The 15,000-nt window shown below is 42.4% G+C and overlaps 2 protein-coding genes across 3 annotated transcripts in view; one reads left to right on the top strand and one right to left on the bottom strand.

The window, feature by feature from the left end:
- The window catches only part of LOC143286599 (nuclear factor NF-kappa-B p105 subunit-like), a 15,936-nt gene extending 5,336 nt beyond the window's left edge, over positions 1-10,600 (top strand). For both annotated transcript variants that reach the window (XM_076594232.1, XM_076594231.1), the window contains exons 2-6: positions 1,759-1,869; positions 5,259-5,354; positions 8,023-8,121; positions 8,767-8,868; positions 10,052-10,600. In XM_076594232.1, the coding sequence (XP_076450347.1) occupies positions 1,762-1,869; positions 5,259-5,354; positions 8,023-8,121; positions 8,767-8,868; positions 10,052-10,405 (759 nt within the window). In that variant the 5' untranslated portion in view covers positions 1,759-1,761 and the 3' untranslated portion in view covers positions 10,406-10,600. The remainder of the gene's footprint in view (positions 1-1,758; positions 1,870-5,258; positions 5,355-8,022; positions 8,122-8,766; positions 8,869-10,051) is intronic.
- Positions 1-15,000, bottom strand: part of LOC143286598 (C2 domain-containing protein 5-like) — an 81,968-nt gene that overhangs the window by 24,552 nt on the left and 42,416 nt on the right. The window contains exons 20-21 of the mRNA XM_076594230.1: positions 14,594-14,656; positions 12,572-12,682 (exon numbers count right to left, since the gene is read on the bottom strand). Coding sequence (XP_076450345.1) covers positions 12,572-12,682; positions 14,594-14,656 — 174 coding nt within the window. The remainder of the gene's footprint in view (positions 1-12,571; positions 12,683-14,593; positions 14,657-15,000) is intronic.

Here is a 15,000-nt window from a genome sequence, read left to right as displayed (position 1 = left end):
ACACCACTGAGAGCAGACTGAGGCATGACAGACAACCTCTTTCAGATTCACACACAGCTGCACTTTCTTTCCTTTTTTTTTTCTCTCCCCCCCCCCCCCCCTCTCTCTCTCTCTAGTGTGTTTCAAAACCAGACCACAGTTGAAAAGCTACATTGTCAGGGAGTAAGTCGCAAGCCACGCCTGTGCATGTGTTTGTGTGTGTGTGTGTGTGTTTATGTGTGTGTGTGTGTGTGTGTTGTGTGTGCATGTGTTTATGTGTGTGTGTTGTGTGTGTGTAGCAAGGTGGGTGTTGGTGGGTGTGGATGTGGATGTGGGTGTGGGTATGAGTGTGTGGGGGGATGAGGGAGGAAAGAAGGGGGGGGGGGGTGTAGTAGTTATCCTACACTTGTTTTCACATGAATACAGATACAGACACAGATATACTTCATTTTCGGTTTCTCAGAGAGGCGTCACTGCATTCAGACAAATCCATGTACGCTGCACCACATCTGCTACACAGATGCCTGACAGCAGCATAACCCAATGCACTAGTCTGGCCTTGAGTGTATCCACATATATTTGTATACCTTCTTCTTCTTCTTCTGCGTTCGTGGGCTGCAACTCCCATGTTCACTCGTATGCACACGAGTGGGCTTTTACGTGTATGACCGTTTTTACCCCGCCATGTAGGCAGCCATACTCCGTTTTCGGGGGGGTGCATACTGGGTATGTTCTTGTTTCCATAACCCACCGAATGCTGACATGGATTACAGGATCTTTAACGTGCGTATTTGATCTTCTGCTTGCGTATACACACGAAGGGGGTTCAGGCACTAGCAGGTCTGCATATATGTTGACCTGGGAGATCGTGAAAATCTCCACCCTTCACCCACCAGACGCCGTCACCGTGATTCGAACCCGGCACCCTCAGATTGACAGTCCAACGCTTTAACCAATCGGCTATTGCGCCCGTCTATTTGTATACCCATCACAGTAGATTTCTTCTACAGAATTTTGCCAGAAGACAACAATTAAGTTGCCATAGGTTCTTTTTCAGTGTGCCAAGTGCGTGCTGCAAATACGATCTTGGGTTTATCGTCTCATCCGAATGCCAAGAGACTCTGTTTGATTTTCCAGTCAAACATGGAAGATCAGGTCACGACAAGGAGAGGATGAAGGTGGCAGAGTGGTTAAGACACCAGTACAGTGTCCGTGAGGGTCTGGGTTCGAATCCACGTCTCACCGCTTTCTCCCAAGTTTGTATTTGTATTTCTTTTTATCACAACAGATTTCTCTGTGTGAAATTCGGGCTGCTCTCCCCAGGGAGAGCACGTCGCTACACTACAGCGCCACCCCTTTTTTTGTGTGTTTTTTCCTGCATGCAGTTTTATTTGTTTTTCCAATCGCAGTGGATTTTTCTACAGAATTTTGCCAGGAACAACCCTTTTGTTGCCATGGGTTCTTTTACGTGCGCTAAGTGCATGCTGCACACGGGACCTCGGTTTATCGTCTCATCCGAATGACTAGCGTCCAGACCACCACTCAAGGTCTAGTGGAGGGGGAGAAAATATCGGCGGCTGAGCCGTGATTCGAACCAGCGCGCTCAGATTCTCTCGCTTCCTAGGCGGACGCATTACCTCTAGGCCATCACTCCGAGTTTGAACTGGAAAACCAAACTGTCTTGTACATGTGGTGAAGCGTACATGGATTTGTCCAAAAAGCAGTCATGCCTCCTTGAGAAACTGAAACTGAAACTGCATGTCTGTGTGTGTGTGGCAGAGGATGGAGCCCACATCAGTTCTACAGCTGTGGAGGGCCTGCTACGCTGGTAACACTGACCTGGTGCAGGACCTGATAGAGGATGACGTCGACTTTTGTCACCGCGACAGAGTGCGTGTCATAGAATAGAATAGAATAGAATAGAATATGTCTTTATCACCAAGTGTACCGGGGTCACAAGGAATATTGGGAAGGGATAGTACATAACAAGGTGCGAACATAAATTGAAAATCATACACAAACACAGATACAGTAGAAATTAGGATACATACAAGTGCATATCAATATAAAAACTTGTGCATACACACACACACACACATTTGAACAGAAGCTGCATATTACATGTGGATGGGGCTGATGACTAGATCTTTCGGTAGCTGGCTGTTGGTTGCACAACTGTCAACCTCCTCCACGATAATGATAATAACTGTAGGCACTGACCCCAGCCTTTCTTTTTAAAAATACAGTGCCATAGTAGACTGAATACCACAATGATGGAAACTCCATCTAGTTACTGATACCCACAAACTCTGAACGTAACTGCAACAACAGAGGGAAACCTCACCACCTTATCAAATAAACATACCAGGGAAAGCTTTGCCCTTGAAGGAAACCAAACTTCACCCCATATCATATAAACATACCAGGGAAAGCTTTGCCCTTAAACGAAACCAAACTTCACCACCTTATCAAATAAACATATCAGGGAAAGCTTTGCCCTTGAAGGAAACCAAACTTCACCACCTTATCAAATAAACATATCAGGGAAAGCTTTGCCCTTAAACGAAACCAAACTTCACCACCTTATCAAATAAACATATCAGGGAAGCTTTGCCCTTAAACGAAACCAAACCTCACACATTATCAAATAAACATATCAGGGAAAGCTTTGCCCTTAAACGAAACCAAACCTCACACATTATCAAATAAACATATCAGGGAAAGCTTTGCCCTTAAACGAAACCAAACCTCACACATTATCAAATAAACATATCAGGGAAAGCTTTGCCCTTAAACGAAACCAAACCCCACCACCTTATCATATAAACATATCAGGGAAGCTTTGCCCTTAAACGAAACCAAACCTCACACCTTATCATATAAACATATCAGGGAAAGCTTTGCCCTTTAACGAAACCAAACCTTATCACCTTATCATATAAACATATCAGGGAAAGCTTTGCCCTTAAACGAAACCAAACCTCACCACCTTATCAAATAAACATACCAGGGAAAGCTTTGCCCTTGAAGGAAACCAAACTTCACCCCATATCATATAAACATATCACTTTATCAGGGAAGCTTTGCCCTTAAACGAAACCAAACCTCGCCACCTTATCATATAAACATATCAGGGAAAGCTTTGCCCTTAAATGAAACCAAACCTCACACATTATCAAATAAACATATCAGGGAAAGCTTTGCCCTTAAATGAAACCAAACCCCACCACCTTATCAAATAAACATATCAGAGAAAGCTTTGCCCTTAAATGAAACCAAACCCCACCACCTTATCATATAAACATATCAGGAAAGCTTTGCCCTTAAATGAAACCAAACTTCACCACATTATCATATAAATATATCAGGGAAAGCTTTGCCCTTGAAGGAAACCAAACTTCACCACATTATCATATAAACATACCAGGGAAAGCTTTGCCCTTAAACGAAACCAAACCGTCACCACCTTATCAAATAAACATATCAGGGAAAGCTTTGCCCTTAAACGAAACCAAACCTCACACATTATCAAATAAACATATCAGGGAAAGCTTTGCCCTTAAACGAAACCAAACCTCACACATTATCAAATAAACATATCAGGGAAAGCTTTGCCCTTAAACGAAACCAAACCCCACCACCTTATCATATAAACATATCAGGGAAAGCTTTGCCCTTAAACGAAACCAAACCTCACCACCTTATCATATAAGCATATCACTTTATCAGGGAAAGCTTTGCCCTTAAACGAAACCAAACCTCACCACACCTTATCAAATAAACATATCAGGGAAAGCTTTGCCCTTAAACGAAACCAAACCTCATCACCTTATCATATAAACATATCACTTTATCAGGGAAAGCTTTGCCCTTAAACGAAACCAAACCACACCACCTTATCATATAAACATATCAGGGAAGCTTTGCCCTTAAACAAAACCAAACCTCACCACATTATCAAATAAACATACCACTTTATCAGGGAAAAGCTTTGCCCTCAAACGAAACCATGACATATATGCAGCACAGTTTACAAAACGGAAACTCAATGAAAATCACTTCCTTCAACTCAGTGTACAAAAGAATCCTGACTGAGGTCACTTCATTTTAGATTTATGCACAACATGTACCCAATGAATATTCTGCTTGCAAAAGTAAGGATGTGGCAAACACAAATATGTGTATTTGTTGCCAAGAAATCAGTTACATTGATCATGCATTTTAATCCTGCCCCAAACTTTCCTCTTTTCGGAAACATGTGAAACAATCCATTCTCACATGCTACAATATACTGATTCCCATGAGTGGAAAGGTAACACTGTTTGGTACTACAAAATATGGATATTTCGTCTGATGGGAAAAGACAAGAAATCGATATGATACTGTTAATAGCAAAAACGTCCATCTCTAACTTTAAATACAGTAAGTGTAAAAATCCAGACTTTATCTTTGAATCGGAGAGAGAGAGAGACAAGACAAGACAAGACAAATTCTTTATTTCGAGGATAATAGATAAGCACTGGTGTGCTTTTTACATCCAGTCCCCGCCCTGAATAGGGTCTACACTACACAATATTTAATAAAATGAAAGCAAGGTGTTAGAAGAGATACACAACAGAGGAAAAAATATGCATAAATCAAAACAAAACAACACACACACACACACACACACACACACACACACACAACACACAGTCAAACAGACAGACAGAGACAGACAGACAGACAGAGACAGAGAGAGCATATTAGGCTTTTCTCTCTTTCAGACACTCTGATTGTCTGTGAAACCATCTTGAATGCATTTACATGCAGCCTGGTTTTGAAATGGAAAGAAGACAGATGAAAGGAAACTGAGAAAAAAGGAAAAGAAATGAAAAGATTTTTTTGAACACACACAAAAAACAGACACAAACACACACACATACAAACATACATTCATACATACATACTACATACATAAATACATACATACCTCAACCAAATTACATGTGAGTATAATCTCTTCTCTTTGCATGACAACTACTACTATTTAGTAAACAAATAAACAAACAAATAAATAAATAATAAATCTACAGATAAAATAACCAGTAGATAAATCAATTAAACACTCAAGCATTTCATATTTCCAGAAAACTATTACCACATCTCTGGTATTTTGTTTTCTTTTGTTTTTTTTCAGAATGGAGAAACATTTCCTTTGTTTAAAAAAGAAAAAATAAAAATCACAACTCTCTGCTATTTTACTGTATCCTTTTTTTTTTTTTTTTTTTCTTTTAAAGAACGGAGAAACAGTGCTACACATGGCGGCCAGGTCAGACAACTCTGACGTCCTCAACCTCCTCCTCGATCACCTCAGTCCTGACGTCCAGAACCATGTATGTATGTAAGCTGACTGCCTTCACCCTATTCTCTCCCCTAGTAAATCTGCTTGAATTCCTTCCCCTGGCCCAGGTGAATCCAACCAGCACTGCTGAGTCAGATTACTTGTGAGAAATAAACATTCCAATAACATGCTTCCAACTTACTGTATTTTATTGTGTTTTACTGTGTTGTGTGGTGTGGTGTGGTGTGGTGTGGTGGTGTTGTGTGGTGTTGTGTTGTGTTGTGTTGTGTTGTGTTGTGTTGTGTGTGATGTTGTGTTATGTGTGATGTTGTGTTGTGTTGTGTTGTGTTGTGTTGTGTGGTGTTGTGTTGTGTGTGGTGTTGTGTTGTGTGGTGTTGTGTTGTGTTGTGTTGTGCTTTGTGGTGTTGTGTTGTGTGTGGTGTTGTGTTGTGTGTGGTGTTGTGTTGTGTGGTGTTGTGTTGTGTTGTGTTGTGCTTTGTGGTGTTGTGTTGTGTGTGGTGTTGTGTTGTGTGTGGTGTTGTGTTGTGTGGTGTTGTGTGGTGTTGTGTTGTGTGGTGTTGTGTTGTGTTGTGTTGTGTTGTGTTGTGGTGTGGTGTGGTGTGGTGTGGTGTTGTGTGGTGTGGTGTGGTGTTGTGTTGTGTTGTGTTGTGTTGTGTGTTGTGGTGTGGTGTGGTGTGGTGTGGTGTGGTGTGGTGTGGTGTTGTGTTGTGTTGTGGTGTGGTGTGGTGTGGTGTTGTGTGGTGTTGTGTGGTGTTGTGTTGTGTTGTGGTGTGGTGTGGTGTGGTGTCGTGTTGTGTGATGTTGTGTTGTGTTGTGGTGTGGCGTGGTGTGGTGTAGTGTCGTGTGGTGTGGTGTCGTGTTGTGTGGTGTTGTGTTGTGTTGTGGCGTGGTGTGGTGTGGTGTTGTGTGGTGTTGTGTTGTGTTGTGTGTGATGTTGTGGTGTGTGTGATGTTGTGTTGTGTGAAGTTGTGTTGTGTGGTGTGGTGGTGTGTGGTGTGTTGCGTTGTGTTGCATTGTGTTACGGTGCGGTGCGGTGCGGTGTTGTGTTGTTGTGTTGTGTGTATTGTACTGTATTGCATTCCTCTTTGTCACCAAAGATTTCTCAGTGTGAAATTGGGGCAGCTCTCCCCAAAGGAAGTGCTTCACTACAGTACAGCCCCACACCTTTTCTATTTTCCTTTTTCTGTCTGCAAGTGTATCTGTTTTTCCTATCAAACTGGATTTTTCTGCAGAATTTTGTCAGGGACAACAACCCCTTTTGTTGCTGTGGGTTCCTTCATACGCTGCTTTGTTAAAACTGCAGAAGCATTTGAAAGATAGCTTAAAGGACTTTGTTTTCTTCTGAAACCAAACCTCCTCTCTCACACAGCGTTAAAGGCCCGCAAAGCGCTTGGAAAAAATCCCTGGGATATTAATTAAAATGCAGGCTCGCGATTAAATACATGGTCTTTGTCTGTCTGTCCCCAGCTATCAGACACACACGCACACACACACACACACACACACACACACACACACGTGCTCGCTCATTCACTCACTCCCTCTCATTCTTTCTCGCACAGACAAACTGAAATTCCAGACATCAGCGGCCACAGAGGACCCATGACCTGGCTGGCAGGGTTTTCGTTGTCAGTGTGTTTACTTCAGACTGATGGCAGCTGCTAAACTTAGAATCAACATGAAGCATACATGGAGTGGATTGGTCCACCTCCATCCCTTTCACTGACAGCACAAATTTCAAATTCCGGAGTAGGCCAACGCAGAAATATTTTCTGAAACTCGCTAAGCTGAGAAATTTTGGTGAAGATTTTTCATTCAGAAGTTAGGGCAACATAAAAAGTCTACTTAATCAAACTCATAACTGTGTTTGTGGCCTGGTAGTACGTTTATTTCTGTGATGAAAAATCGATGTGGAGCTGTCATTTTCCCCAACACAACCCGAAAAGGAAAAGCTGAAGACACACCTCTTACATATGTTTTTTTGCAGGTCTTTAACTCTTTTACCACCAAGTTTCCATGTAAAAAAAACACACTCCCCAGCACCGAATATTTTTGACTCAAAAGATCTCAAGTCACAGGTTTCAGCTCATGTGTAAACAACACAACAGACTTGTTCACTTCAAACTAGGTCAGGGGGCAAAGGTCAGTCACTGTTCTGTTGCTTGGGAAACTGGCTGCAGCTGTCCAGCTTTGTTACAATGTGAAAAACAGTCCTTTTAACATGACCCATTGATGTAAGCTAAAGTCACCTGTGGTGGTGAACTATCCAGTCATCTAAAGTCACCTATAGTGGTGAAAGAGTTCAACTCTTCCTCCCTACCATTCCGATCTGATCCAGGAAACTGGCTGCATCTGTCAAGCTTTGTTACAATGTGAAAAACAGTCCTTTTAACATGACCAACTGATGTATATAGTCACCTGTGGCGGTGCACTATCTTATCAACTAAAGTTGTCTATAGTGGAGAAAGAGTTAAGCTCTTCCTCCCTGCCATTCCAATCTGATCCAGGAAACTGGCTGCAGCTGTCAAGCTTTGTTACCATGTGAAAAACGGTCCTTTTGACATGACCCATTGATGTTGACCAATTGATGCTGCAGATTAAAGTCGCCTATGGCTGTGCACTATATAGTCAAATAAAGTCATCTACAGTGGCGAAAGAGTTAAGCCCTTCCTCCCTACCTATCTGATCCGTGTCCGCAGAATGACCAGACACCACTACACCTGGCGGCCACAAAGGGTCACCTCAGCATTGTTAATGTTCTCCTGGAGGCCCACTGTCAGCTCGGCCAAAAAACAAAGGTACAGTGCTGTGGAATGTGGTGGACATGTTGTGGAGAGAGTGAGTGAGAGACTGCTTGAGAGAGTGAGCCTGAACAGGTCTTGACAGTGTACAACTGTATGATGATGCTGATGATGATAATACAAATCAAAATGATAATAATGATGATGTGACAGTGATGATGATGAAGATGTGACGATGATGATAATGTTGATGATGATGATGATGATAATAATAATAATAATAATGATAATAATATTAATGATAATAATAATGATTATAAGAAGAAGAAAAAGGAGATTCAAGATTCAGAAGAAGAAGTAGTAACAGTAGTACATTTACATAGCATTTACAATGATACATGCATGTGAATACATGTGTGTGTGTGTGTGCGCGCGCATGTGTGGGTGGGTTGGGGTGGACACACACACACACACACGTGTACATATATATATATATATATATATATATATATATATGTGTGTGTGTGTGTGTGTGTGTGTGTGTGTGTGTGTGTGTGTGTGTGTGTGTGTGTATCTGTACACGTGTGTGTGTGTGTGTGTGTGTGTGTATCTGTACACGTGTGTGTGTGTGTGTGTGTGTGTGTGTGTGTGTATCTGTACATGTGTGTGTGTGTGTGTGTGTGTGTGTGTGTGTGTGAACAGTACAGCGGGATGACAGCTCTCCACCTGGCCTGTCAACACGGACAGACCCCAGTGGTGGCTGCCCTACTGGACGGCGGGGCTGCCTGCAACGTCACTGATTCGGTCAGTCTTCCGTCACAGCTTAACTCCCTTGGTACTGCCAGTTAGCTCCCCTGACTATGAACTGAAAACTTCCAAACTGATCAGTGACATAACAAGCTAGATGGGGACAAAATGTAAACCTTCCTCCCTTCTTATGCTATCACTCAGTGAGATGATGAAAGTATCCATATTATTTGTTAAAACTTTGCACACACTGATGACTTTTAAGCGAATCCAGGAAAGCACAAAGAGTTTGAAACAGATTAAATTCAGAGCGTTATATAGCCACGATAGGGCCCCTCCGTCTAATTCTGTTGTCTGCCTTGTGACTGAGAGGAAACTGGGTCAGACACCATTGTTAACCCACACTCTTCACATGAACCAGCCACTGTGAAAATAAATCTCCTGCATGCGAACACAGCAACACACACTGCATTTATTGGTCGTAGTGGAGAGTGGAAAGGCCAGGAAAGATGTTCTTAGTTTATAACATCATTATGGAAATTAGGCGCCACTCCAGAAATTCAAAACTATCTAAGACCCTGATTAAGGCCCTTCATCTGAGATTGTTGTAAACAGCAGGGCTCCAGAACAGGGCCCTTCATCTGAGATTGCTGTAAACAGCAGGACTCCCAATCAGGGCCCTTCATCTGAGATGGTTGTAAACAGCAGGGCTCCAGAACAGGGCCCTTCATCTGAGATGGTTGTAAACAGTAGGGCTCCCAATCAGGGCCCTTCATCTGAGATGGTTGTAAACAGTAGGGCTCCCATTCAGGGCCCTTCATCTGAGATGGTTGTAAACAGCAGGGCTCCAGATCAGGGCCCTTCATCTGAGATGGTTGTAAACAGCAGGGCTCCAGATCAGGGCCTTTCATCTGAGATGGTTGTAAACAGCAGGGCTCCAGATCAGGGCCCTTCATCTGAGATGGTTGTAAACAGCAGGGCTCCAGATCAGGGCCCTTCATCTGAGATGGTTGTAAACAGCAGGGCTCCCAATCAGGGCCCTTCGTCCGAAGTGAGTTAATATCTCCCTCCCTGTCTGCTCCTCACTCTTATGTGGTGCTTCCCTCCCCTTAAAACACAACACAATACAAAACAAAACAATGCTTCTTAAAACACAACACAATACAAAACAATGCAACGCATTACAACACAACGCAATGCAATGTAATGCATACAATACATTACAGTTCTCCATCCACAGATAGGAAAACCACCAGAGTTCTACGCCACGGACCCAGGCATACACCAGCTCTTCAGAACCCACACCAAACACTGCACACACCATGACGACACCGCTCCTCACCCTCAATCCTCAGACGACAACGGAGAGGAGGAGGAGGAGGAGGAGGAGGAGGAAAAGCCAGAGAAGGCAGTAAAGAAGAAGAGGAGCGGGCAACAGACAACACCGCTGGAGACACAGAACATGTGGAAAAAGGCAGGGGGAAGAGCGGGGAAAAAGGTCAAGGTGAACCACGGCCTGGGCTTCTCCGAGGAACACAAACAGCGAATGGAGATGAACGTGTTCGACAGACTGATGGGAAGCAAGAAAAAGTGAATAAGGAGGGAGGGGGGATAACTGATGGGTAACAGAAAGAAATGAAGTAGGGGCAACAATTGTAATAATAAGGATAATGTACATGTACTTGTCCATGTCACTGTTCATTTCGCTTAAAGGTAACATTTTCTTTCCAGCTCAGTGAAGAACCTCAGCGTTGTCCCTGACAACACACTAACCATGCAAATTTCTTTTCATATCAAAAAATAAAAATAAATAAATAAAAATAAAAATTTAAAAAATAATATTATATATATATATATATATATATATATATACATAGTATGCATGTGTAGAGCACCATGTCTTACATGTATGGACAACGTTGAAAATCAACAGTGGTTGTCTGTTTTTTTTGTTATTTCTGTTTTTTTGTTGTTGCTTTCATTTTTATCTTATAATCTTATAATGGCACCTGTTTTTCTATCTCTCTTTCAACAACACAGTGACAGTGGCATCTGTGTTTCTCCCTCTCTCTCTCTCTCTCTCAACAAAACAGTGACAATCAAAAACATCAACATGCGAAGGCATCTTCCCCAGTTTAGAATTGGTATGTCTCCCTCAAAACGTAGTTATTTTTCATACAGAACACACTCCAACAATTACGACAAATATCATCATCTGAGAGAGCAATTGATACCGGCTAGGTATTAGTACTATTACAGATATCCATCAGTCTTCAGACTTGTTTGGATTCCAGCTTGCGAAAACTTGTACATCACAAAATGTTCTTTGTTTATATATATAAAACACTAAGCTGTAGTCGAGATTGTCTGAATGATATAACAAATAATGCACTACGAATTTCCTGGAAGTTTGAACCCCTACTGTAAAAACATTTACTGACTTTGACTTTTGATTTTGACACACTGACAGGGGACCTGTCCAAACATCACAGACTCTGACACACTGATAGTGGAACCTGCCTAAACACCACAGACTTTGACACTTTGACAGTGGAACCTGTCTAAACACCACAGACTTTGACACTCTGACAGTGGAGTGGAACCTGTCTAAACACCACAGACTTTGACACTTTGACAGTGGAACCTGTCTAAACACCACAGACTCTGACACACTGATAGTGGAACCTGCCTAAACACCACAGACTTTGACACTTTGACAGTGGAACCTGTCTAAACGCCACAGACTTTGACACACTGACAGTGGAACCTGTCTAAACACCACAGACTTTGACACACTCACAGTGAAACCAACACCACAGACTTTGACACTTTGACAGTGGAACCTGTCTGAACACCACAGACTTTGACACACTGACAGTGGAACCTGTCTAAACACCACAGACTTTGACACTTTGACAGTGGAACCTGTCTAAACACCACAGACTCTGACACACTGACAGTGGAACCTGTCTAAACACCACAGACTTTGACACACTGACAGTGAAACCTGTCTAAACACCACAGACTCTGACACACTGACAGTGAAACCTGTCTAAACACCACAGTCTTTGACACACTGACAGTGGAACCTGTCTAAACACCACAGACTTTGACACACTCACAGTGGAACCTGTCTAAACATCACAGATTCTGACACACTGACAGTGGAACCTGTCTAGACATCACAGACTTTGACACTTTGACAGTGGAATCTGTCTAAACATCACAGACTTTGACACTTTGACAGTGGAACCTGTCTAAACATCACAGACTTTGACAGTGGAACCTGTCTAAACATCACAGACTTTGACACACTGACAGTGGAACCTGTCTAAACATCACAGACTTTGACACTTTGACAGTGGAACCTGTCTAAACATCACAGACTTTGACACACTGATAGTGGAACCTGTCTAAACATCACAGACTTTGACACACTGACAGTGGAACCTGTCTAAACATCACAGATTTTGACACTTTGACAGCGGAACCCATCCAAACATCACAGACTTTGACACACTGACAGTGGAACCTGTCTAAACATCAAAGACTTTGACACTTTGACAGTGGAACCTGTCTAAACATCACAGACTATGACACACTTACAATGGAACCTGTCTAAACATCACAGACTTTGACACACTGACAGTGGAACCTGTCTAAACATCACAGACTTTGACACACTGACAGTGGAACCTGTCTAAACATCACAGACTTTGACACACTGACAGTGGAACCTGTCCAAACACCACAGACTCACCGTCGCTGCTATTTCCGTGTTGAGCTTTTCGCGGTTCTTCTGCACGATGCCTGTGATACGGGCCTGCAGCTCCGCAAGGTCTTTGTTCTCCTCTTCAGAGGCCAGCTGGACCTGTTCAGTGACCCATTCCATCCCGAGTTTGAACAGGACACACACACACACACACACACACACACACAACAACAACAACAACAACAACAACAACAACCAAAAGCAAAACAAAAAAAACAACAAAAAAACAACAACACAATACCAATACAATAAAAGAAAAATCCAAACTTAAAGTCCATGGCTCTTTTTCAAGGATAAATGATGTAGTGTGAAAAATGGCATTTGGAGTATGACATGGTCTTATGTGACGTACGCTACTCTCTCTCTCTCTCTCTCTCTCTCTCTATCTATCTATCTATCTATATCTCTCTCTCAAAGCACTTTCAACTGTATGTTTATTTGTACATCTGTCTGCCTGTCTGTTAAACACCTACAGCAAGAGCTCCACACACTTGGGAAAGTGCAGAAAAGACCAGGAGACAAAAAGGCACCATCTCATGTTTTAGTCACATATACACCGTCCATCATGTACTGTAATTGATGGCTCTGTCCTTTTCCTTAGTCCTTATCTTGGTGATATTCTGAGGTGTATGTGGTCTCTGAAAGATTTCTGGCCATGTCTTGGTGCAAGATGAACTCTACATACAGTGCATCGCCATCATTTTTTTTGTTTTTTTTTTTTTTTTGTTTTTTTTTTGCTACAAGGGTATTTGTTTTACCATCTTACCATCAAAGTGGACTTATCTCATGAGTCTTGCCAAGGATAACCCTTTTCTTGCCATGTGTTCTTTTACATGTGCTAAGAGCATGCTGCATACGGGATGGGCGGTGTCATGTTTGTATATTCACATTCACTGATGATGATATGGGTCCTCATACACTTACACTAAAATTCAAACTGACACAAAACTCATGTAGAATTTGTTTTCAAGGTACTATATTCTACTGAGGCTACAAATAGAGAACTGGTCAGTGCTCCGACGCATGTAAAAAGACTGGAAGCCTGCTGGTAATCTGCGGTCTCTGTGATACCATTCTTTGTTCCGGGCTGCTGGACAAGTCTGCAACTGCTAGGCATAGGTGCTTGCATGTTCATACTTTAGGTTGTAACAAGTTGGTCCAACACTCAGCTTATATCACAGATTGACATAAGTTTACATTTGGGCCAGCAGCAAAGTGAGAGCTGTGTTATCAATGGTTTCTCCAGTCAGTGGGAAATCATTTACAGCTTGGTCTTTTGTGAAGGACTATGACTCTCAAACTAGGAGGCAAAACTGCACTGGCTCTTAGTGCTGCAGCCTTGTGGGCTGGTTGGCCTTTGGGAACCATCCCAATGCCAACTGTCCTAAAACCCTCTTGGCCAAGAGAGTGGGGATGTAACTTGGGCAAGACACTCTCCACTATAATCAAATTCTAGCCCAAATAGTCGGAACAGCAGTTGCCTCCTCTGCTGTTCTGATGGTCATAGTCAGACACGACTGACTATCATATATATATATATATATATATATATATATATATATATATATATATATATATATAAAAATTATTATATATATATAACAAGTGGGACCACAGTTTGTCATCTCATCCAAATTGACCAGCATCCAAACTCTCTGGTCAGGCGCAATATCTTTTGGTCACCGGTCCAAATAAACATGTGAGTATGTGACCTCCAGCCTACAAATGCAAAAGAAGGAGCATGCAGATGTAATGCTAATGCAAATGTAGAAACACTTGCATACACACATAAACATACATGAACACAGGCAGGCAGGCAGGTGAACACAAACACACACACACACACAGACACACACAGACACACACACACAGACACACGGACACAGACACAGACACACACACAGACACACACACACACACACACACACACACACACACACACACCACCCCACATGAGCATGTGACTTATAGCCTACAAACGCTGAAGGAGGAGAAATCAAATGTTCTGACCTGTGTCGACAATTTCGGCACAGGGGGCTGCGGCATTGGGGTTAGAAAGACAGCCGTTCCTGTCTGAAACAAACAACAACAAAAAATTATCATCATCAGAACATGTATATAGCAGCAGTCTCTCGGCACAAGTGCAATAGTTTACCCTCAGAATACGTTTATGCCATTATGAATTTTTCAATTTTGTTCACTGTTTTTGGGGGGGTTTTTTGCATTTCATCTGCACACACACACACATACACACAAACACACATACAAAGTCAAAATATGTACACACAGAGTGATATATATATGCAGTGCACACACGCATGCACACACAAACGCACACATGCACTCACGCACACACACACCACACACACACACACATACTTGCTACTTTCTGACAAAAGAAGAGGATCTGAAAATCA

The sequence above is a fragment of the Babylonia areolata genome, chromosome 10, assembly GCF_041734735.1.
Source record: "Babylonia areolata isolate BAREFJ2019XMU chromosome 10, ASM4173473v1, whole genome shotgun sequence".
Classification (NCBI taxonomy): Eukaryota; Metazoa; Mollusca; class Gastropoda; order Neogastropoda; family Buccinidae; genus Babylonia; species Babylonia areolata.
This window is presented reverse-complemented; position numbering and strand designations above follow the sequence as displayed.